Genomic DNA, 25,709 nt, shown 5'->3' with positions numbered 1-25,709 from the left:
CACGCCTCCTCCCATCCTTGAATCTGGCTCTTGGAATTAGTCATGAAGATGGGATCCTTGATCTCCCGCCAAGGTACCTCTCATCCAGTGTGAGAACTGTGTGCCGAAATGCTCCCCTCTTTTTCTAGACATCCCAGTCTGTGAGTTCCAAGATTAGCCTCTTTTATCCAGGACCTATATTTCACCATATTATTCCCGCTTTAAAAATTAGAAAGCTGAAGCAGAAGGAGAGTTACTCTATTTGTCTGAGTCAGTCACACTGACAGTAATGAAGTCAAGGTTCCAACTGAGGTCCCTCTGATTCCAGAGACAAGTTATCTCACAACTATACTTCATGAGCTTCAAGAGATACAAAAATGAAAAAACAAGGTCCCCTTCCTTAAGGAATTCACAGCCTAGAAGCAGAGTCTACCAACTGTAGATTGGCTCATTTGTAAATGTTGACAATGGCCACTGGCTGATGGGATTAACAATGGGACAATGGGAATTTCAGAGGATCTGGTCTTGTGGAGTACTTTTGCTCTGGGCGAGCTTTTTGCGGCCCAGTTTGGTGCCTAAATTGGGATGTGCATTAGAATGTCCTGTTACAAATACAGTTCCCAGAACCTTACCTCAGACCTATCAAATCAGAATTTTTAGATGTGGGGCTCAGGAATCTTTAATAGACTGCTCAGGTGAGTCTTTTGCCGTCAGCCCACATTGCTCCTAAGATGGATATTTGGGACTCACCTTCTTAGAAATTGTTGCAGAGGAATCTGCTTTAGAGACCACTAACTTCTTGGAGGAGACAGAGGAGGAAGTAAAGCAAAGGAGACGAGAGCCAGCAGTTGAGAAAAGGTGTCAAGGGAATAGGCTTAGAAACTCGAGCTATGTGATGAAATATTAGACTCCATTATGAAACACCTGCACAGAAAGGCAGATGGGAGAGACTGAGGTTCTTCCCAGACCTCTTAGCAGCATCTGCTGGTAGCTCTGGCACCGGGGACTTACAAAGAAAAAGCAGCAGATGGTTTTTATGCAGAAAATTTCAACTTTCAACAATAGGCTGGGATGTTTTTGTTTTTGCTTATTTTTTTAGGCTAGGCAAGTAAAGCAGTGGGAGTGAAGAAGGAACAAAGAAATCTGTAAGTGGTTGTGATCTATTAGTTGTAAACACCACTGCACTCGGACCAGCCTAGGCCGGGCTGTTTTAAATGATATAAATTAGCAACCAGCAGGCAAGCATTCAGTGCTTCTACGTTTGCATGTAAGTTCAGCAAGCCACCCTGCATTAGACTGCCTCTGCAGCTGAATTCAGGGTGAGTATTTGGGGAGTCTGGGCTGTCATTGTCTAATAGAAATGGTCTGCTTTCTGATCATCTGCCTGTAGGACACCTGGGGAAGGCTGCTTTCATCTTGCTGTGTGTGACTCTCTCATCTCAGTGTGTAATACAGTTCTCTGAGGGACCGGTAATCATCCTCCCAAGTGGCTTATTGCTCAGAAACACAGATTTTTGTCAGATGCATCAACCTAACCAAGAGATTGTTTAGAGACTAGTTTGGGGGCAGAATGCACAACTTGGCTGCCAGAGTAAGGGTCCAGCTAATGTGAATTTAGTGTTTCTTGATTCCTTCAAGAAATGTTTTTTCTGGGACTTAAAGCATGGGAGCAGGGGGAGCTGGGCTGGCATGGCGATGTTTCTATCTGGGCTGAAGAAGGAAGTCCCCATTATGACTGAAGGAAAGCAACAGGTTCCTAAAGAGAATAGTATTTTCGTTTGTTGATTAGTAATTTTATCTGCCACAGGTGATTTTTGTTCTTTTATTCTTTGTTTTCTGCCTCCTTGGGTCGGTGCCCTGCCAGTTCTTGATATCCCTTTCTTTTAACAGGTCAGCATCTCCCAGTGGCATAGACTTGATCTCCTTCACTGTGCGAGCCTGGGGGTCTGGGACCTCCAGCCTCAACAACAGGGCTTTGGTCATAGGCTGTTTCTGTATTGCTGAGAGCTCCCTCCCCAACCACTTCCAGGCTAATCCTTTGGGAGGCAGCAGCTTGAGGCTGTTTTTGATTCAGCCAGTCTGTTACTTACATAGATAGCGAAGGCAAGAGAAGCTAAAAATGTCAGCCCTCTGGGTTCTTGTGCCATGTGCCAAAAGGATGACACTAAAACAAGAGGGGCAAGATGACTTCAACACCAGTTGTGGGACACCCTGTTGCTAAAGAACCAAGTCTACACTGTAGCTAAACAGCCATACAGCTGCAGCTCTGCCCTAAGGAGGCGTGATGGGTGAACTGTAAAGCTCTGTGTTTCTCTGGAACCTGGGAGGTCTATAAGAAAACTTCTTCGTGGAATCCCCTCACAAGATACAGATGAAACAAACAATCTTGTGAAGCCTCCTCTGAAGATTGCCTACCTTGCCATTCTCCTAGAAGGATCACAGGGCATCCCATCCAGATTTAGGTCATATAGCCATGCAAGCTTTGCCTGTATATTCTATGTGGATACATGTGAGATCTCCAGGGTACTGTGGTGGAGCCATTCTCCTGCAAATGGTCTTAAGAACCAGACCAAAGGATTTAGGTTTACCCTTAAATGAATCTGGGAGCTACTGGAAGTTTACAGCAGGAGAGTAATTTGAGAATTTTTGAGTTTTGTAGAGATCTGTCTGATAAGATTGTAGAGATTATATATATATATATATATGTAAAAAACCATAAGAAGGAAGAAAGATTTGGAGGAAAAGGATGATAGTTTGTGTGAATGAAGAAGAAAGTACAATCACGTAGGAACACGTGGAATGTGAAGGGCTCCATGTGCCGTGCAAGTGACAGGCCTTTGCCCTCATGAAGTTTACAGATTAACAGGAGAGAGAAAACATAGCATAAATGGTTCTAATACAAGGTTCAATATAGTAAGTGCTCTGAGAGGCATAGTGGAGAACCCAGAAGAAGGAGAGCCCTCTTCAGCTGGGTGTCCTCGCGTATAGTAAGTGGTTTATTGATAAGGACAATGCAGTGTTGGACAGGGTAAGCTTTAGGGCTCTTACAAGTTAACATTCTGGAAATCTATGAGGACTAGCTCAGAGAGGCAATGAACCTTATCAACTAACAAAGGTATGAATCTACATAGTTGTATATAGATGGATTATTTGGGATTAAATTGAAAATAAGGCAACAGAAATGCAATATAAGAAACAGGAAAAAGTCATATAGGTTAAGCATGGTGAGAGGTGGCAAGGAGGAAGTTTGAGGGCTTTGGATGTTGGGGGCAGGGTCAACTTTCCATTTACCACTGGAAATATTAATAGATGGGTCCTCGCCTCCCACTTTGCACCCTCACATTTTGGCATTTCCATTTTACTTTGTTGTCCTTCCTCCACCCAAGGTGGGGGGACAGTCAATACCCATTGCCTCAGAAAGAGGTGGCATATCAAAAAGAGAAAAACAGAAAATCTTCTCCTGGCTTTTGAGTTACAAAAAACCTAATGGCTTATATGTAGTCATGAAATCACAAATGGGTGTGTTTCATTTGGTTTATACCTTGTTTTGTTGTTTTGCTTAACGGAACACATTTGAATGCTTATAGACTGGGCAGGTAGTCTTTAGTTCACTATAGTCCTGTATTTCATTCATAACTAGCCTTTATCTACAAATTCATATTACCTGCCTGTCCCCAACAGGTATCTGAATTTGGAACCTCTGGCATACATTGTAAAACAAGTTTGGAAGAAGACATAACAATGTATGAGCAGGGTTTCCCAACCCCAAGTCTTTTAGCATCGTAGAAGTCACAAGAAATTCACTTGCACTGCAAGGAAAAACAAGGTTCTCTGAATTCTATGATTATACCTCTGCCACCTGGAGAAACAAGGGCTCAAAATAGAAATTACTTGGCATCTAGAAAAAAATACATTTTGTGCACATGTAGGTTTGTGGGCTATAATTCAATATTACTATTTCATTATATGTACTGTCAAAGTATGCACCGGAGTGTATATTTAACTGAAGGCTTCAGAGCCCTTTGTCTCCCCACCACTGAGCTCAGGGTCCCATCTCTACTGCTCCCTCTCCTCAGCTCTGGGAGCTCCCGGTGGCAGCACTGCAACCTCAGTCTCTCTGTGACCTGCAGGTACTGGGAAATCTGTAGGAAGGATGATGGATAACCCAGAAGCCAGGAAATGGTACTGGAGGATCCATAGGTACGACACTGGGACATGCTGTAAGCTTGGCTTACACTTTCACTGCTATCTACTTGACCCTCTTTTCACTCTTTCTGATCATATTCTCTTCCCTCTTTGTGCTCTCAGGGGAAGGCCCTTTCCCAGGAGTCATTGATTTGTTTGGGGGCTTTGGGAATCTGATAGATTCCCAGAGTGTCCGTAGCTCTGGGCTTTAGGAGACTATTCTCAAATAAAGGGAAACCATGACTTGGGAAGAAATCCCAAAATTTTCTATCACAGAAGTACTATATAAGCAAAGTATTTATTTCTATTACACTTTTGGTGTCATTTTTTTCTGCCCCATTATGAATCTTATAATACAACTCATGAGCATGTACATTGTATAATTTACTACATGATAGTCAATAAGATCCCTAAAGTTTCACACACAGTTGCTATCCTTGAGTTCACTTGGGAGGATAAGACTAGATATAGAATGCATGCTGGAGAGTGGTTCTATAAGCAATTTATATTTACTAACTATAAAAATAAAATCTGTGTTGAGTCAATACATTATTTTGAAGATTTGAGAAGGAGAATAATAGCAAGAAGGGGGGAATCAATGATGCCTTCTTAATGATCTCTTTTATTAGGGAAAAAAGGAACAGAAAATACACTAACAGGAAGGAATTAGGTCAGAAAACACCTACAGAGCACTGATATGTTGCATGGGACACAAGACTCTTTTTTATATTATGTGTTCCACTTCCTTAACATAAATGAACGACTCATGAAATTTAGATTAATCCCACTACCTTATTCTGTCAACAACTTTCCCAATGTTGGAAAAAAAACAATCATTCTATTTATTCAAAATTATTTCATTGACCATGAATTTGAGTTTATACAAAATGGTCAGTAATGCTGTAAGTGGGGCAACAGGGAGGGAGTGTGTCCTTTGCAGAAAATCACTTTTTTAAAGTAAATGCAAAAGGGCATTTTCCCCTTGACTCTTTCCTAACTCTGACAATCTCCTTTCTATGGTGGAGAAATGGGCATCAAGAGTCCCTTTTCTGCTCCTGCACTGCCAGAGCCTGTTTTATTATCTGTAGGAGTTTTTCTGCTCATAAATAACCCAAAGCCTTTATTTTGCATTTTCTCCCAAAATAAAATCAAGGACCTCTTGGAGAATCAAGCTGTTATGAGGGACACCTATACTACAATTTCTGTGAAGATATGAAAAAATGGTGGAACAAATGGTGCACACATATGTCAAAGTCTCATATGAGAAATTTCTTTTAGAGCTAAAGGCCTCTCTGGAAGGGCCTCACTTTTTCCTTTCTCCTAAGGAACCGATAAATTTTTTTGAGAATAATTATAACAATGAAACTGACAAGGCAGCCTCTTTTCCTTTAGCTATCTATCAGTAGTTTCAGACCAAACTTACAGCTCACAAAATGCTCTTTTTTCATGTTCCATGTTTTCTATAACACATACCTATGATTCTAGTTTATATTTTCCTAGATCCTATTTTATTTTTATTATATTCTTTACCTGTTATCTGTGAACAGGTTCAAATCCTTTGTGGAATGAAGTATAAAGGAAAAAGAAAGGAAAGGAGAAAGAGAGGAAGACCCTCAATTCCCCTCCTAATGAGGCAGGGTACAAAATGGCTGTTCAAATGTATATTATAGTCTCTTTACTGCAAACAGCATTGGTATTTATCACTCTATTGAAAAGATTTAAAAGCAGTGACAAGAGCATGAAGTTTTATTTTTCTTAAAAAGAAAAATAATGGAAAATCTGCAAAAAGCTGGAGGTCTTACCATGGCAGGCAGAGATTAGAGACTAAGAAAAAGAGAAAGAAGAAAAAAAAGACAGCCATAATAGATTGTGTGTTTATGTAATTCTGCTCCCCTACCCAAGAGGAAAGCAGGGCTGTTTCAGAACAATTTGTCATGCATTGTCCTCATCCCGCCCCCTTGGATCTTAATAAACACTCTGTGAAATAGGTCACACAGGTATTATTTCAACTGAAGAATTAAAGCTCAATTTACTCAAAACCACACAACTAAGATTTACTAGTGTTATATTGGATAAGACAGGAGACTGTGGTGTCAGATACAGCTTGAATTCTGGTTTCTGCTATCAACTATTTATGAGACTTGGAGCATGTCCCCTTGGAGCATAACCCATTTCCTCATCTGTAAAATGAGAACAATGAGTACTTTCTACATATCTCTTTCTTCCTCCTCCGAAAGTTAACTTGGCCAGACATAATGTAAGCTTTGTCTTGACCTCTCTTTGGAATTTAAGTCTCTAACTCACAGTCTTCTCTGCAGGGCAGGAAGCACCACTTGGTCCCCTTGCCAGTTGCCAATGTTGCAGCTGACAGCCACACCAGCAAGTGCCCTTGCAGATGATCCAGTGCACATCCGAGTGACAGGCCTACCCCCATTCCAGGTGGTGACCCTCAAGGCCTCGCTGAAGGATGAGAAGGGTAATCTGTTCCAGTCCAAAGCCTTCTACAGGGCCAATGGGGCTGGCCAGGTGGACCTGGAGCAGACTCCGGCACTCGGTGGCGACTACGTAGGGGTCCATCCGATGGGCCTCTTCTGGTCTCTGAAGCCTGAAAAGGCTTTCCAGAGGCTACTCAAGCAGGATGTGATGCACAGCCCCTTTTGGGTCACTCTGGACCTATATGATTCCATTTGCTTCCATGATTCACCCACAGTTCAACCATGGGCCAGCCAGATGGTGCAGCGCTGGTTCTCGGGCCCTGGGGTACAGAGGAAGCAGATCCGAGAAGGTCGAGTGCGAGGAGCCCTTTTTCTTCCTCCAGGTGAGAGTAATCTTTCGTGATGCAGAAAACATTGTTGATGGAAATAAAAAAAAAATGGCATCAAATTATCGGAGAACCAGCATTTCCTATGTTTAAAAACAGATACGCTAGTGTGTGTGTGTGTGTGTGTGTGTGTGTGTGTGTGTGTGTGTGTGTGTGTGTGTGTGTATGTATGTGAAGATGGAATTAATTTTGCTTGGATTACACTTTCACTGCTATCTACTCGACCCTCTTTTCACTCTTTCTGATCCCATTCTCTTCCCTCTTTGTGATCGCAGGGGAAGGCCCTTTCCCAGGAGTCATTGATTTGTTTGGGGGCTTTGGGAATCTAATAGAATTTCGGGCCAGTCTTTTGGCAACCCGTGGCTTTGCAGTGCTGGCATTAGCATATGTTGCCTATGAAGACCTGCCTGACAAACTGCTGGAGGTGGACTTGGAATATTTTGAGGAAGCTGCCAACTTGCTACTAGCTCACCCCAAGGTATTTAAAATAGTTTTCATTTCTACCTTGCAACTTTACAGAAAAAAAGTCACAAATGTCTTCTCTGCCTGTTTCACCACACTTGGGCATAGCACAGCTGACAGTTAAACGGGAATGGTAATATCTGCTTTGCAGATTGTTGAGTTGATTTGTGACCAGTTTGGTGCTTACTGTCACATACAAGACGAAAAATGGTGGCCATATTATGATATTTTCACTGGAAAAAAGCCAAGACACCCGGCATTTGAAGTGCTTGTAATTTACTCATAAGTGGCTCATTGATGTTTAATCAGCCACTGATCTCAAATCATGAATTCTCTGCCTTGATGTGTTTTCCAACTTCAGTGGTTATCTCTGCAGGGGGAATGCTAGAGTAAGTCACACCAAAGAGTCCTGAGATTAAGAACAATGTAGAAGTTCAGAACTAGATTGGGGCATAAAATAGTAGCAGGATTATCAGCAAAACTGACTTGGTTGCATCCTTTGATTAGCTGAATTAGCTCTTTAGTTATTAATAGTTTCAGAGCTGGAGGCAGAGCTAAAGCAAGTGTCCGGTGTTTAATGTCAGAAGCAAGGGTAGAGAAAGGAATTTGAAAAGGAAGGATCATTTTAGAACTCATTGTCAAGTATCATTCCATTATTGAAAGTGTGATCCATGAACCAATGACCTCAGCATTACCTGGGAGCTATTAGAGATGCTGAATCTCATTTCCCACCACTGAATCAGTGTCTGCGTGTTAACAAGATCCCCAGGTGATTCTTATGCACATTAAAGTTGGAAAAGTAGAATAGTACATCTTAAGCCCAGCTTTTTCTAAGAATTAAATATCAGTTATGATTTAGTTCTCTTGAGGAGGTCCCAAAGTACTGACATTTGTGTTAATGACTAAAAAAGAGAAAGATAGGAATAAATACCACACGATCAAGTGTCAGAATTGATATTTTATGAAGTTAAAACATTGACTGCCACATTGGCAAAAAAATTTTTTTCCCTGGAGCCCTAGTGTTTTATTAAGTTTTCTTATTTTTAGAATAATCTCACTAACGTTGATTCTTCACTGATAAAAAAGAAAAGAAAGAAAGAATGAAATAAAAAAAAAGATAAATAAAAAATAAAAAGAATAGAATAAAAACTTTGAAAGACAAAACAATCCTTTGTAATTTAATGAAAAATTTGTTATTTTTTGTTGTTTTCTCTGCATGAGTTACATGCAACTTGAAAAATAGTTCATAAGGGTAAAAGTAAAAAGATGTGTGAGTTACATATGCTTCACGAGGTCCTGGGCTCAAAACTAGCATGAGTTAAAGATAACTCACATGACAATTGATGTGTTAAACCATATTGTTTTGCAGGTCAAAAATGTTCAAATATCACCTAGAATTATGAATCAACGTAACAATGGTAAAACAATAATATCAGATAACATTTATTGATTGACTTTATTAGATTTCACCCTAAATACTTTATATGCACTATCCCATTTAACACTCATAGCCTTACGAAGTATCATCAATGTCATTCTCATTTTTTAGATGAGAAGGGATATTTAGATTAAGTTATATTGTAAAACTACCTAGTCAGTAAGTAACAGAGCCATTCTGATAATGTCTTTGCTCTAAATCATTAAATTATCTTGACTCTCCAACATGTATCATTCTTTCCCACCCCAGCCCTAGAGAGCCTTGACTCTTCTCAAGGAGACAGATAATGTTTCTAGCTAGAGCATCATCAACATCTTCATCTTTAGGGTGGACAAAACGCATGTGTGATTTTACTAAGCCTATCTGGATCTTTTTAAAGGATCGCCTACAAGGGATTAAATCCCAGATAAAATGTTTTCAAGTTAATTATTTAAATTTCAAATTTAACTGTTTGTGACATTGTCTGAGGAAGAAAGTCACTTGCAAAAATTCAGTTTGGATTTAGATTTAGCAGATGGGCTTCAATATCCACCCCTGCCCCTTCACACTGTTGTGACCTTGGGCAAGTCTTTTAAACTTCTTGAGTCTCAGTTTTACCATTGGAAGGACTGAGAATAATATGTGTGAAGCACTTACCCTAGGGCCCAGCATTCAGTAAACTCTCAATAAATCCACCTGTCATCTTTGCCCATCTGGTTTCTCTTCTCTCTCTTTCCCTAAGCTGTCAACCAATCCGGAATACTGTTTTAGCTTACTGATCAATTTCCTATTTCCAGTTACAGCCTTCACTCCTTCATCCATCCCTCATATGGATGGTTCCAAACTATCCCTCATATGGATGGTTTCCCTGGGGGACATTTTACAGTATCAGATTCTTGGGTATCAGACCTATCAGAAGAGACACTCAAAAAATCGGATCTCAGAAAGCTCTAATTTTAAAACTTTTATTCCAGGTAATTCTGATGACAGAAAGGTGGTACTATTGTGGGGGTACTATTGTGAGCAAAATAAACAAACTAGGTCTCTTCGTACTTCATTGTCCAGAGTCCCCTTCTTTTCTTCCCTTATCTCTTAGACTTCTTCCCCTCTCCTGTGCTCCCTCAGTGTACCAGGGAATTAATGATTCCCTTCTACAACCTACAACCTTTTCCTGCAGGGCTGGGTACTATAATTCAATTATTTATTGAATCCAAATCTTCCATCTTTATATTCCTAGTGCTTTCAGGACTAGCCCTTGAATTCATGAAGTTAATACATGGGCAAAACCTTTGTAGCTATAAAATGCTATTTAAATGTGAATTACACTTACATAATATTTGAGAGAACCAGAGAAATGTCTTTTTCTGGCTAGAAACAAGAATTTGATTCTTCAGACAGCTTACCTGTCTCAGGTACATTTGACTTTGCATTTATAGAACTCTACCTTTGATGAAGAGTGTGTTTTTTTTCTACTTTTTCCCACTTCATCCTGATAACAACCTTGCAAAGTAGGTAATATCACCTCCACAAAACAATAAAGCTTAGAGAGGCTAAGGAGGTAACGTTCTCTGTCACAGAAGCTGGTAAACCTGAGTACCAGGAGGACTCGACATTCTTTGACTTTCCATCATACTGGTTTGTTGGCGTGGGTGGGGCAGCTCTTTCTCAGAGTCTGACATATAATGAGTTTCCCTTTGTTTTGTGCTTCAGATCCAAAAGCCAGGAATTGGAGTGATCTCCTTGTCCAAGGGTGCAGAGATCGCGCTGGCCATGGCCTGCTACCTGAAGCAAGTGGTAGCCACCATCTGCATTAACGGGTTCAATGCCGTCTCCAATGTTCCGCTCAGGTACAGGGATCTGGTTGTGACACCCATCCGCTCAGGTGGGGAGCGCATGCAGGTGCACATCTCTGGAGCTGTGTGCTATCGCCACTGTCACGGAGATCCCCGGGATGAGCTGAATCGGCAGAGCGTGCTTCCTGTTGAAAATGCCCAGGGCTGGATCCTTTTCATCGTTGGAGAAGATGACGAATGCATCAATAGCAAAGCCTATGCTGAGCAGGCCATGGACCAGCTGCAGAGCCATGGCAGAAGCTGCGGAAGGATTCTAGTGTACCCAGGCGCAGGCCACCTCATAGAGCCACCCTACGCTCCTTTGTGCTTCGCGTCCTGGGTGCGGGGCTTTTCCTGGCCCTTCCTCTGGGGAGGGGTCCCTGCTGCCCACGCCGCAGCCGAGGAGCACGCCTGGGGAGAAATCCAGAAATTCTTCAGGCAACATCTCATTCAGACCAGATGCAAACTCTGAGCCAGGGCTGAGTGATGATGGGGGTTGGTGGGGCAGAAGAGACCGGAGTTGGGGAATAACTAGGATAAGGCAAGAACGAGGGGGGAGAGGGTTTCTCCCTGGCTTCGCTAGATTCACACTCATCTTGAATCAGCTGGAAGTCAGACTAAAGGAAAGGGTCGGGGCACACTTGCATCTGAAGTATTTCTGAAAAATTTGTGCTTCAAATTTTTGTACATGGAATCTTAGTTGATGCATACTAGGGTACACCGCCATTTCAAAGTCATGATAGCCTTGGAAACCGAATACTCTTTTATATCTCAGTTAGAAATATTTTGGATCCAGGCATTGCCAATCTAGATTAATTCCCTGGAACTCCAAGTTGCTTGCAAAAGTACATCTTCTGTTTAAGCCATTTTGAGTTGGGTTTCTGATACTTGATATGAAAAGTTCTAATACCACTATTGAATGTAATGTTTGCTGTAGATTTTCAGTAGGTACTTAAAAAAACATTTTTTTTTTGCTAGAATAGTGATGCTTTTCTTTATTTCTTTCTCTCCCTCTCTCTGTCTCTCTATGTATATATTACCATTTTAATCAGGAATAGGATTGAATTTAATCGAATGCTTTTTAGTATTTATTAAAATTAAATCTGTTAATAATTTTAAAGCTGTTACTACAGCATCTGGCACATAGCAATTACTGTTATCAGAGTTAGCCATTATTATTTACATAACGCTTTTCCTCTTGAATGTGGTGAATTGCATTCAGTAGTAGACTAATTTTGCTTATTTATCTAATTTTGATGGATGAATTTCTCATATTGACTAATTTGTGTTTTCTTTTGGAGCCAATCTAGTCATTTATATTTCTCAGAATTTCACCATGTTTTCTAGAACATATTTTTTTCTCTTATAATTTTTTACATAGCCCCTGTTGTTGATATGCATATTTTCTTTTGTTCCTCTCAGTCTGACTTGCTAAATATTTGTCAATTTTTTCAGGGACAACTTTTGTTTTATTTATTGGTCAGATGTATTTTTTACTGATTCAATAATTTCTGATTTTTAAAAATAAATTAATTTCTGCTGCTGTTTTTGTATTTTTCTGGCTTTGTGATATGCAGTGCTCTCATTTTGTTAATTTCTAAATAGTTTCTGATTTATTTTTTGTTCCTCTTAAATCCAAGAGTATTTTTCGAAAGTACACATTATCATCCAGTAGATAATCTGCCCTTATAAGGTGGTTGAGGAGAAGAATGTCACTTTGCCATGGAGAAAACAGGTTATCACCACCTGAAGCCACTGCTTAAATTTAGCATCTGTAAAAAGGATCAATTTGACATAATGTGCTTCACGATGGGATGTGATGTGGAGTGCCCAGCAGTACTCAGAACTATTCCTAACAATGCTGTTGAATCTAATGATGCCTTTAATAGTTAATTGATATATACTGTGACTGGAGAACAGGTAGTACAAGTTAACAAATCCAGATTGTGTTTCAAAAGTAAGAACGTTAGCATGTACTGCATCTTTTTCTCCATGGAATTCACCATTAATTTCAGATTATTAATTTTTTTACAATAAATAGTAATTTAATCATAATGATGCTTTTACAGTTTCTTTGCTACTTGCTATTTCTTATAGCCCATTTAAAAAAAAATTCTTGGCTTTATCTTCCATTTTTCCAAAGTGCAAGCTCACATAATTCATTTAAAAGATTCATATTCATTTGAATCTTAGCACTTCTGAAAATATCTATATTTTGCTCTAAGTCCTCAATTATAATTTTTATAGATATAGATATAGGATTTGATATTAACAATTATTTCTCTCAGCACTTTGGTCTTTTTTTTTTTTTTCAATGTCCATTGTTCCCAATGAGAAATCTGATTCTCATTACTCTGGGGAATCTTCTCTTCTCTTCTCTTCTCTTCTCTTCTCTTCTCTTCTCTTCTCTTCTCTTCTCTTCTCTTCTCTTCTCTTCTCTTCTCTTCTCTTCTCTTCTCTTCGTCTCTCCTTTTTACAATTTTTTCTTTGTTGTGAAATTTCATCAAGATATGACTAAGGGTAGGTTTATTATTATTTTTTTATTTTGTTTGGCACTATATGGGCCCTTTCAAACTAAAAACTTATCTCTATGCTATGGTTAGAATGTGTTCCCTCCCAAATTCAGGTGTTGAAACTCAATGGCCAATGTGGTAGTATTAACAGGTGAGACCTTTAGGAGGTGATTAGGCCATGAAGGTTTCTCCCTCTTTAATGGGGGGGGAGTTCCTTATAAAAGAGGCTACAGTCTGCCTTCAGCTTTCTCCATCTTCAGTCCCTTCTGCTGTGAGAAGACATGGTGTTCCTCCATTACTGTGTAATAAGGTGCTGTTTCGAAAGCAGAGAGAGCAGCCTTCACGGGCACTGAACCTGCCAGCACCTTGATCTTTGACTTCCAGCCTCCAGAACTGTGAGAAAAAATTTTCTGTATTTTATAAATTACCCAGTCTCAGGTATTCTCTTATAGCAGCACAAATGTAGTCAGTCTATCTTCAGCTTTAGGATATTTGCTTCTATTAATTACCTGACGACTTCCCCCTTTCCAGTTTTTCTGTCCCTTCCTCTGGAAGTCCTATTAAAAAGGATATTGGAGCTTCTGGATGTATTCTCCATGAATATTGAATTTTTTTTCAGACTTTTACTTTTTTTGCCCTTCCCTTCTTGCATTCCTAGAGAATTCTACAGTTTTAGTTCAACCAGCTGATTTGTTCTTCAGCTGTGTTCAATCTGCTGTTTAGCTTATCTCTTGGGTTTTATTTTGATCATTATTTTTAATTTCAATTATCTCTAATTAGATCTGTTCCTTAAAACCTATTTTTACTTTATAGATAGGTCTGTATTTCCTATTCCTCCTTTCACCTGTGGCTTTCACAAACACACTCAGGTTCTGTACAGGGTATTGCCATTGTATTTATTTATTTATATTTGCTTCAGTTACGCCAAACTAAAATTTTTAATTATTTTAATTTTTAATTATTTTGGGTATGTAATAGTTGTATATCTTTATGGGGTTCATGTGATGTTTTAATACAGGCATACAATGGCAACTAATCAAATCAGGGTAATTGTGGTATCTATTACCTCAGGCATTTATCATTTCTTTGTGTTAGAAATAGTCAAATTCCATTCTTTTAGTTAAAGTATACCCTAACTTATTGTTGATTATAGTCATTTTGTTGTGCTATCAAATATTGTTCATTCTAACTATATTTTTGTACCCATTAATCATCTGCACGTTATCCCTGCCCCTTCTACCCTTCATAGCTTCTGGTAACTATCATTCTACTCTCTGTCTCCATGGGATCAATTGTTTTTAATATTTAACTCCCACATACGAGTGAGAACATGTGAGATTTGTCTTTTTGTGCTTGGCGTATTTCACTTAACATAATGTTCTCCAGTTCCAACCATGTTGTTGCAAATGGTGGGATTTCATTCTTTCTTTGTGGCTATATAATATTTCATTGTCTATATGTACCACAATTTTTTATCCATTTATCCATTGATGGACACTTAGGTTCATTCCAAATCTTGGCTATTGTGAATAGTACTACAATAAATATTGGAGTGCAGGTATCTTTTTGACATACTGAATTCCCATCCTTTGGATATATACCCAGCCCTGGGTTTGCTGGGTCATATGGTAGTTCTATTTCTCATTTTTTGAGAAACCTCTACACTGTTCTCCATAGTGGTTGCACTAATTGACATTCTTATCAATGGTGTATGATGATTTCCCTTTCTCCACATCCTCACCAGTATTTTTTCTTGCCTATTTGATAAAAACCATTTTAACTGGGGTGAGATGATATCTCATTGTAGTTTTGATTTACATTTCTCTGATTAATGATGAGCAATTTTCATATATCTGCTGACCATTTGTATTCTTTTGAGTATTCAGATCCTTTGTCCGTTTTTTTAATTGGATTATTTTTTTTTTCTATTGAGCTGTTGGAGCTCTTTGTATATCCTAGTTATTAATCCTTTGCCAAGTCAGTAGTCTGAAAATATTTTCTCACTTTCTATGGGTTGTCACTTTACTTTGTTGATTGTTTCCTTTGCTGTGCAGAGGTTTTTAGCTTGATGTGATCTCATTTGTCCAATTTTGCTTTGGTTCCTTGTGCTTTGGGGGTATGAGGGGGTATTGAGTCTTTGGGGTTCTCAGTTTGACTATTGTTGGTGTTTAGGAATGCTACTGATTTCTGCATGTTGATTTTATAATCTGAGACTTTGCAGAGTCTCTCATTGTCTTCCCTAGGGGAGTGACATGGGCATTCCCTTGTGGCTACCAGAGCCAGATCACACCTGAAGTCAACCCAGTCTCACCCAGTGCCAGTGGTGACTGTTGCCTGCCTATCTGTGATATTTATTTAAAGACCAAGGGCTCTTTAGTCAGCACGTGGTCAATACTGCCAGAACTAGGTCCTTCCCTTTAGGAAAGAATGTTTCCTTTTTGTCCAGGAATGCCATCCAGGAACTAAGGCCTGGACTCAGGGGCTTCAGGAGTCTGCTTGGTACTTTATTTTAGTATGCCTGAGCTGGAATCTCAGTTGCAAAACAAAATCCTCTGAATTCTTCCCTTTCCTTTCCCCAGGTGGAATAAGATTATCCCTGAGCTGCACTGCCTGGAGTTGGAGGAGGGGAGGTGACACAGGCCCTGGCTTGGCCACTGGTACTGGTGTCTCACTGGATCATGTGCACCCCAAGTCTACTGGCTGGAGTTGGGGGAGTTGGCTGTTGTCAGGCTCACAAACCCTGAGTTGGCTGTTGCCATGGTTGTCACTGGGTCATGTGCATCCCATGCTCACTGGCTAGACGCTAGCACTGCCACAGGAATTTCCCAAGGACTACAGCATTTGTGGCTCAACTGCTTTATTAATTTAGTCCAGGCCCCAGGTTTATTTTTGCCAGCTGGTAGTGGGGCTAGCCTTAACCCAGGTTTTGGGGAGGAGAACTTCCCTCTGGCCAGGCTGGTTTAAATGCACTCTCTCAGGGCACCAGCAGAATTCAGTCCTGTGCTGTGTTACCCTGTGCCATGGTGTCCCTGAGTTCCAACACAAAATCCCATAATCATTTGCTCTCCCTCCCCAAGCACACAGATTCTCTCTCCTCGTGGTGTGCTGGCGTGGCACTGCTGGCAAGCATGGGGTGCAGGGGAGGCAGGGTGGTGTAGGCAACTCGAGATTGTCTTTTCTGCCCTCTCCAGTGCTTCTTTCTTTGATGTAATGCTAAAACGAAGTAGTATGATCACACACCTGAGTTTTGGTTTTTTTGAAGGTGCTTGCTTATGTGGATAGTTGTTGAATTTAGTGTTTGTGCAGAGGGACAATTGCTGGAGGTTTCTATTTGGCCATCTTGCTCCACCCCCTCTCTTTTACCGTATTAAAAAAGAAACAATGGGGTCCCCTTGTTGGGATTAGGAAACTCTCTTAGCACCACCCAGATCTTTACTTTTCAGGGATATGATTTCAGCAAAATGCAACGTATCTTTTTCACTTTCCTCTTTGCAAGGCTCTTCTGAGATCTCAGCTCCCAACTCTACCATTTAATCTTGGCTTGATTATACCAAATGCACAGAAAGTGATTTTTTTTTTAAGTTGTCAGGTGAATCAATTCATAATTGGTGACTATTTAGGGAATTAGCCTTAAATATGGACCTCACTGGGCCCAAGGCCCTGAACCAGAGAAAGCCTTACCAGACAATGGGCAGCTGTGGTGGAGTTGCACCTGCTACCTTCACACTTAAACCCGGAGGCTTCTGAAGAACAGAAGAAACACCAAAATGAGAAAACACCTGACTGCATGATCAGTACTAAAGGCAGAAACTGTTGGCTATAAAGTCGAGAAATGAGAAAGAAGCCATAAATATTTTGTACAGAATTACATGTAATGAGTCTGCTTGACTTATTAAGCCTGGTTTTACCCAATTCTAAAATGCTAAAGAACATCACTTAAAATTAGAAAAACAAATTGCTTTATAGGATGATTCACTGGAGAGATAACCTTATGTAACAACATGAAACATCAGCCCAAGGGAAAAGTTGTTCTCTGTTCCAAAGAACTTGAGATAAATAGATAGATAAATGGAAATTCTATTATGATTAATAGGGAGATGTAAGCACATTTTTCCTTTAAATAAAATGTCTTTGAGGAGAAAAGCATCACCCTCACTCTACCCTTCATTCTTCATGTGGATTTATTTGGCTTCTTCAGAAGACCATATCCTTTTGTAGATGCAAACATACAGGATACCAAAAGGAGTGAGCCAGGCTGAGGACAGAGGCACCAGCCTTGAGTGATGCAAAGTTGATTTTTTTTTTTTTTCTGGCAGAGTCATTTCTAGTGTTAGAAGTGCATGTGGCATTACTGGGGTTCCCATGAGAAGCAGAACTGTTAGGGGGCCGATGGATGGGCTGGGGAGTAGACCCAAACTATATTTTCCTTTTCAGCTTTTCCTCCATCACAAGGCTCCTATGAGTTAGGGGAGTTAGATTTGGAAAAGTCTCCTCTAAGAAGAAAGTGTTACTGAAAGCTGTCGTCTCCTTATGTTCAATGAAGCTTCAAACCCTGCTGAGTCTACCTTCCAGAGGTAACTTCTGTTCCTAAAGACAACTCTCTGACTTCTTATTGACAACTCAGAGGTTGACTCTCTGGGTAGGTTGAAGATTGAGGATTGCTAGGCCACCAGAATGGGCTTCTGAGTGTCTTTTTTTTTTTTTTTGAGACAGAGTCTCGCTTTGTTGCCTAGGCTAGAGTGAGTGCCGTGGCGTCAGCCTAGCTCACAGCAACCTCAATCTCCTGGCTCAAGCAATCCTCCTGCCTCAGCCTCCCGAGTAGCTGGGACTACAGGCATGCGCCACCATGCCCGGCTAATTTTATATATATATACATATATTAGTTGGCCAATTAATTTCTTTCTATTTATAGTAGAGACGGGGTCTCGCTCTTGCTCAGGCTGGTTTCGAACTCCTGACCTTGAGCAATCCGCCCGCCTCGGCCTCCCAGAGAGCTAGGATTACAGGCGTGAGCCACCGCGCCTGGCTGAGTGTCTTAATAATTTAAAGAATTATTTTATTTACCTAAACACACACATTCATTCTCTCTCTCTCTCTCTCTCTCTCTCACACACACACACACACACACACACACACACACACACACACACACACACACACGATGACCTCTCAGTCATGCCATTATTAGGGTTTATCTCAGCAGACCTGGGAACCGAAAAGTATAAACACTTGTTTTTGTTGAGGTCTCTTCATTGTGACTCTTCAAATAACCCTTGCCCAGTAGATAAAGCTTAGAACAAAAGACATGAGCCAGAATACATTTTGTGATAACTTTTTCTTCTCTTTAGAAAAAAAAAAAATATGTACAAAAAAATCTAAGAAGAGCCAATATGGAAGTGTTGAGAAAACATCCTGATAGGTACAGACAAAGGAGCTCCTTCTCTCAAAGAAGTTACACATTAGTTATCACCATGCTAGAAAAATGAGATGCAGTTAAAATTCTAGAACAATTAAAAGCCACAAAGTGAAGCTGTTGCTCTGGGGCTCTATGCTGTAGATGTTCGGATTCCCTTTCTGTAAAATAATACTGTGCAAACTGTAAAATATTCATTTTCATATAAAGTCCATACAATATGATATACAAAACTGTTGAGTTGACAGGGAAGGCTGGTGATGGCTATATTTTGGAAAGGAGGCTGCAGTGTCACCTGCCTGCCCAATGACATGACTCCATAAAGATCTTGAGTTCTGAGGTGGGTGACACCATTCTCTAAGAAAGCATCACATAACCCCAATACCCCCCAAATCCAGTATTTTATGACAATTGTTTGTAGAACAAGGTGGCTTCATTAACTTATTACTTTAACTTTGAGTGCAACGACCTGTTGAGAGATCAAAGTACAAAATTCTTTTTGAAGATAAATTATTTTCCATAACTGATCTTGAGATTAATCATTTAACCAGCATTGTCTTTCCTGCAACTCAAAAGTTTTAACTTTCATTAAAATTCAAAAACTCTGGAAGAGGCAGCAACTGTGGTAATAAAACTTTAAAGTGAATCGTTATACTTAGTTCTGTTTATAAAACTGAGAAAAGAAGGTTTGTGTACAAATATCACAAAACAACATCAACCATTGAATAAATGTGGTTCTTCAATGCACACTTGAATAAGAAGTTTTGTTGTTTTTAAAATTCTGGCATAAATATATTAAAGCTGACCAAAAAAAAAAAAAAATTCAGGGCAAGCTACATCACTTCCTTATACAAAAAATGTACAAAACATTAGCTTCTAACTAGATAAACATAATATTTGTCCTCACAGTTTGACATTGGGTAACTGTGTATTTTGAAGTATCGAGTTGGAAGGTGATTAAAAAAACAGCTTGTGACATGTCAGTTGCTTCAGGTAACTTCGGTCATGGAGGCAGAGTGATTCTGCAGAACAAACAGAAGCAGATAGAATTTTAGAGCTGGATCGATGGAGGCATGCACATACTCCCCTGAATAGTCTGGTTTTCTTAGTCTCCTCGAGTTTGCACAGGCTGTTCCCTCTCCCCGGTTTGCTCTTCCAAGGCCCCTCAAGTTCCATTACCTCTCTTGTTAAATCTCCCCTAGTTTTTCTTAAACCAAAATAGGATGATTTCTTCATCTAAACTTGTTCTCTATATAATTCTATCTTATACTTAACTATTTTCTAATATAAGCAGTTAAGGATCTCAAAGTAACTGTAGTATCCCAAAAGTTTTTAATGTAATGTTTTCAATATAGAACAGTTCCAATTTTTAAAAAGCTATGACTTATCCTCTGAGTCATGAGTTATATAAAAATGAGTTTGATGTTTCAAAATGTATAGGGTTTTTATTTCTAGTTATCTTTTTCATTTTCCTAGAGAATATGGTCTACATAATACAGATCCATTAACATTTCTGGACACTTGCTCCATGGCCTTGTACATAATCTATTTTCATAATGTTTCATGTGTTTTGAGGAGAATTATATATAATGCACATTAGATCAAACTTACTAATAATGTATATTCTTACTATTTTTGTTTGCTTATTACTGAGAGAAATGTGTTTAAAATCTATAATTGAAGAGGCCTTATATTTTATTTGAACTTATTTGAAGTCCTTTATTTGAACTTAAAACTCAATGCTCTGGGTCCATGAAATTGGCAAATATTTTTAAAAACTGTGGCTTTAATTATTATGAGTTTCCTGTTTCCTGTTTGTTTTTTTTAGGACATTGGGGATTTACATTATATTCTCGAGCTCAGCTATACCCTTTAGAAACTATTTTGTATTTTTGTACTTTTGTCTGTTAACCTTGAAAACTGAGAGTATTTCTTTCCCTAAGGCAAAAAATAACTTTCCTTTTATGCTTTTACTTCTATAATATGATTTTCTCTTGTAATTTTTTTTTTGGGGGGTGGGTCAATACTTTGATCACTTATATAAGATTCCATCTATGACTAAGTGGTAAAGATAAAGGATGTCTCAGGAGGAAGGAAAGGAGGGTGACTGTCCCCTCCCCATCCAGTTTTCTCCTTACAGTATTTTGAATGGCAGGATAGATTTCATGTGTATGAATGTGTGCTCTTAAGAGAGGTTCTAATTGCTCAGATCCCAAAAGGTTCTCTTCCTAGGAAGATTATTCTATTCCAGAAATTACAAACAAGCAGTTTCTAACAGAAACTAGCTGTTGGAGTTGCACAGGAAGATCTTGCCCACAGGAGAAAACACAGGAGATATTTATTTTTGAAGAACTATAACTCAGATCAAACACACCAGCCCTTGTAACATATTTCAATATTCACAGCTGGGAGCTGTAGATTTCAAAAAGGTATGTTCCTTGAATAAAATCTCAGGCTGTGTGGTATGGTAGAATAGGCAGGGCCTTTAGAATTAGATGGTTCTATGTTTAATTCTGACTGGGTGACCTCGGGCATGTTACTTAAACTCCTGGCACCTTAATTTCCTTACCTGTAAAATGGGATAATACCACCAATTGCAGGATTATTGTGAGGCTTAAATGAGATGGCTCTCAATAAATTCTAGTTCTCTTTTTCTTGACTAACAAATACAGGGTTTATCTTTCCTAACTTTCCACATGGAAACATTTCATACCCAAAGTAGATGCTTGGTTACTTGAATCTTTCCCAACTGATATGTACAGCGTAACTTGGGAGGCAATACTTCCTCTTCAGCTTCCTGTGGCTTCATTTTGACTAGCCTGAAGAAGCCTCCTCATCTTTTCTCACAAATCTCTACTTTCCATGGGGGTTCAAATAGTGACTACGTTGCAATGTGAGGTTCTTGGTTCTGGCTAATGTTTCTAGTTCAGGTTTTTGGTTCTAGTTTATATCCATGCATCCAACATTTATTTCGCATCTAGTGAATGCCAGGAAGTATGAAGACTAAGACATAGTTCACAGAGTCCTGATCTCAAAGATCTCTAAGTCCTTGCCAGAGGCAGATATGAGGGAACACTTGGTTCTAATTGTGAGGACAATTATATGAGTTGGGCCCTGAGAGTCATTCGGCCCAAGCCTAGTATTCAGGAAAGGCCTCCAATTGTATGCAGATGAGGTGGCAAAGCTATATTGGTAGGTTTGAAAAAAGTTCAACTGCTGCCTGTAGTAAACAATTTACGTATACATATATGTAAATTCATAAGAAGGATTCTTAAATATATTAAAGAATGTATCTTATGAATAGCACTTTTTAAAACCCTGGTTAGCACTTCATTTTTCAGTGTAAGTAGAATCCCCCAAAATATGGCCTGTATGTCTCTAGGCCTGGCCAAATATCATCAGTCCTGAGGGTGAAGAGAAAAAGAAATCTGGGGAAGGTATTAGAGGGATAATGCTTGAGCAGTGTTGGGCGGAAGGATGGGATGCGAACAGAGTGTTCTTTGATCAGCATATTCAGGGGACAATATTGACAAGGACACAGAGATTGTGATATGTTTGTGGAACTCAGCAAATATTTTCTTTTTTAAAATTTCTTCAGCTCAGAGATAACCACTCTGATGTCACTTGGCACAGAAACATAATTAGGTAGGGAAGAAAAGCTAGAGAGATTCTATAGCACCTTCATTAAAAGGTATCATTATTTAGCTAATTTATCATTCAACCTGTACCAATAGTCTGTATATTAATAAACCAGAAATATTTTCAATATTTTATTTCTAATTAGATCAAGTCAAAATGTTCACCTTAACACATTTTAAGGGAAAACAATAGGAAGCTAAGCAGGGTCGAAAAGAAAAAAAAAGGTGGGGGAAACAAAAATACTTGACACTGTGTTTAATGGAGAGCCCTAAATATTTTCCCTGGAATAGAGAGAGCTTTATCATTTTGGGTTTTTTCCCCTCTGGTTCATTAATATTAGATTTCATTAAGGGTGAAGACATAGGATAATTTATCTCAGATGTCTGATTGTTAATAATCTTTAAATAGTGAAATATATTATTTTATATTGCCCTGAGATGAAGTATATGATAATTCCAACAAGCGGTGATTTGCTTTTCCCTTACACTAACTATAAAAATGTCTTAGTAAGAAAATGCCAAATGCAAACAAGATTTCAAGATAAACAGACTGTTACAGAAAAAAAACACTTAAGCAGGACTCAGCTACCTGAAAAAGGTGGCAGGCTAATAAATCCTGTTTTATTATTAGTTGTGCCCCTCTCTGCTTAAAGAACTGCTTAAAAAACTCATCCCAGCTCTCTTCCTATGTGGCCTTGGGCAAGGAATTTAACACCTCTGTCTTCAGTATCTTATCTCTGTGAAATAGGAATTATAGTATCTATTCAGTAAGGTGGCTGTTCAAATAAGAATATATTTGTAAAGCACCTAGCAATTGTCCTAGGCAAAAGTAAGTATGTAATACCATCTTTCCAGTTGGCAAGTCTTTTCTGTGGCTTTCCTTACTTTCTCACAGTAGATCTTTTCCTCATTTGCATTCACACAACACTTTGTGGAACTCTGATTCGGCATGTCATATTATGGTTACTCATTTATCTCTACCTTTCCTTCTCATCTGTGAATTGTTTAAGGACAAGGACTATAGCTAATATGTTTTGCACCCCTGGCATGATGCAAGGGTTCTGTTGCATAACATAAGATCAGGAAATAATGTTGTATTGATTTTTGTCATCAGAACAGGTTCCAAAAGGACATTTAGTTTAGTAGCCTTTTTTCTCCCTTTCTCTCTTTCTCCCTTTCTCCCTTTCTCCCTTCCTCCCTTCCTTTTTTTCTTTCTTTTTTCTTTTTTTGACAGAGTCTTGCTTTGTTGCCCAGGCTAGAGTGAGTGCCGTGGCGTCAGCCTAGCTCACAGCAACCTCAAACTCCTGGGCTCAAGCGATCCTACTGCCTCAGCCTCCCGAGTAGCTGGGACTACAGGCATGTGCTACCATGCTCAGCTAATTTTTTCTATATATATTAGTCGGCCAATTAATTTCTTTCTATTTATAGTAGAGACGGGGTCTCGCTCTTGCTCAGGTGGTTTCAAACTCCTGACCTCGAGCAATCCGCCCGCCTCCGCCTCCCAGAGTGCTAGGATTACAGGCGTGAGCCACCGTGCCTGGCCTAGTAGCCTTTTTAATGTGCCTCCAGCTTATGTCAGTGGTTGTAGCAAAACTTTTTCTTTTCAAATTACTAAGTCAAATAATTCCCAATTACTAAGTCAAATTGGCCTTTCATGTGATTGGTCCAAATTCCATAAATGTGGCATTATATGAGAGGCCAAAGTATCTCGAAGCAGGTGGGGTTTAAGTTAGACATTACTAAGAACTTCCTGAGGATTCATGCTTGTCCACCCCAGAGTAAAGACAGAACTAATTGAGGGAAACAGTGAAGACTCCTTTCTCGAGGGCCTTTACAATGAATGAATCAGATTTTTATGGTAAGTTTGGTGGCGTCAGTGGATGGATTGACCTCCCAAGGTTGTGGGTTTGAGCCTGTGGGTGGGTTAGGTTTGCTAAAACTGCTTTACTATACCTGTGCACTTAGGGTTTCCAGAGGGCTTTCTATCCTTGGGAAAGCCATTAGGGGTACTCCACGGGGATCCTCAGGTTTGGGTTTGGAAGGAGATCCTTGCGTTCCTTTAAAGTTATGAACCACACACATTCCCTGCAGGATGAGGGGAAAAAAGAGCGGGGTAAGACTCCAGCCGTCCATGCCTGGCCACCTGTGAGTGTGGAGGACTTTCTTATCTTCACCATGGTGACCTTTTTCCTTGGAAGGAGGGGGAAGGTAGGGACCATGGGAGGCATGGCCTGGGGTGTCTGCTGATCACATTCTAGATGTGAAGGAAGCATCTATTTGATCACCAGATGGCCATTGACAATCAACTCATCCCATTGGGTCTGTCTTCTCACCTGTAAAATGGTAATAGTCATACCTACTTTATGGCTTTATAGTTATTAAATACACAACAAATGTAACTCATCTCACAGTAATAGTTAACATTTATTGAGGGCCACTATGTGTCTGGCACTGTCCTGAATTTTATCTTATTTAACCCACCCAACAATCTTATAAAGGAGTTACTGTTACCGTCTCCAGCTTAGATCCAGGGGCACAAAGAAGTTAGATAACTTGTCCAAGGTCACATAGAGATTTAAACTTTGGATCCCCTGAATCAGACCCCAAACTACTAAGCCTCTCAGCAAGTGCCAAACATATAGCAAGTACTCAGTCAATGTCAGCTGGCCTTCCCTTCCTACCTGAGATGATCATCCTCAAATTACGACTTTTGCTTGAGATTAAATAACCCATTAGTGGCAGTTTTTTATTGCTTCCATTTAAAAACTTTCCCTATAAGTTACTACTACCCACTTTTGCTTCTTACTGATACCTCTTCATAACTGACTCTATTTTTTAACCACCATCTCTGCTCCTTTTTGCCCATGGAGAGTTTATCTGCTTCTTCCCACACTTTCATTGTTGTGCATCTTTGTTTCTACGTTGTGTCTTTGAATCTTTCCTGTCCCTCTTCAAACCCTGCAGAGCATTTACACAAATACTCTCTGCCTGGTTCACCTACATCTCACTCTCAAACTCTGCTTAAAAGTTCTCCATTCAGGAAATGGGAGAAGTTGTGGAACTCTGGAGTTGAAAGACTCAGGTCAGGTTCTTGGCTTACTGGTTGGGTGTCTGTTGGGCAAGTTACTTATCTTTGAGCCTCACTTTTTTCATCTATAAAATGACACTAAAAATATTGTCAGGGTTGCCCTAGGAGCATCTGATTTGATAAAGCACATGGCATGTAGTACTTGCTCAACTAATGATTTCCTTTTCCTTTCCCCAATTCTATCTCATGGCAAACACAAAGACGTAAAGCGATATTGAACATATACAGCAAATATGCTGCTGTTCACAGTATTTGCTCTTCTCTTTCTGTCTCCTCTCCAAGTCCCTGCTTTGAAATGCCTTCAGGCTCCTCCAGGCCATCCTTCCCCTCCCATTTCCTGGCGTTGTGTGTGTGTCTGAGG

General features: G+C 39.6%; 2 protein-coding genes across 2 annotated transcripts in view; one reads left to right on the top strand and one right to left on the bottom strand.

Annotated features, from left to right (window-relative positions):
• Positions 1-5,716: 5,716 nt before the first annotated feature.
• Positions 5,717-12,174, top strand: LOC105873760 (acyl-coenzyme A amino acid N-acyltransferase 2-like). The gene is made up of 3 exons (XM_076008881.1): positions 5,717-6,982; positions 7,261-7,463; positions 10,575-12,174. Exons 1-3 carry the CDS (start codon positions 6,520-6,522, stop codon positions 11,166-11,168), a joined length of 1,260 nt encoding a protein of 419 aa, XP_075864996.1. The 5' UTR covers positions 5,717-6,519; the 3' UTR covers positions 11,169-12,174.
• Positions 12,175-18,308: 6,134 nt separating this feature from the next.
• Positions 18,309-25,709, bottom strand: part of PLPPR1 (phospholipid phosphatase related 1) — a 267,061-nt gene continuing 259,660 nt past the window's right edge. Inside the window, exons 7-8 of the mRNA XM_012768978.3 lie at positions 24,214-24,345; positions 18,309-19,644 (exon numbers count right to left, since the gene is read on the bottom strand). Coding sequence (XP_012624432.1) covers positions 19,612-19,644; positions 24,214-24,345 — 165 coding nt within the window. The 3' untranslated portion in view covers positions 18,309-19,611. The remainder of the gene's footprint in view (positions 19,645-24,213; positions 24,346-25,709) is intronic.

The sequence above is a fragment of the Microcebus murinus genome, chromosome 12, assembly GCF_040939455.1.
Source record: "Microcebus murinus isolate Inina chromosome 12, M.murinus_Inina_mat1.0, whole genome shotgun sequence".
NCBI classification, from domain to species: Eukaryota; Metazoa; Chordata; class Mammalia; order Primates; family Cheirogaleidae; genus Microcebus; species Microcebus murinus.
Note: the sequence above shows the minus strand (reverse complement) of the source record. Positions and strands in the feature narration are given on the sequence as shown.

What these genes read in the sequence shown, in the direction of transcription:
- LOC105873760 (XM_076008881.1), top strand. Translation starts at nt 6,520, where the DNA reads ATGTTGCAGCTGACAGCCACACCAGCAAGTGCCCTTGCAGATGATCCA. An exon ending in AGCCCTTTTTCTTCCTCCAG is followed by an intron (nt 6,983 to 7,260) that starts GTGAGAGTAATC and finishes TTGTGATCGCAG; the next exon opens with GGGAAGGCCCTTTCCCAGGA. An exon ending in TGCTACTAGCTCACCCCAAG is followed by an intron (nt 7,464 to 10,574) that starts GTATTTAAAATA and finishes TTTGTGCTTCAG; the next exon opens with ATCCAAAAGCCAGGAATTGG.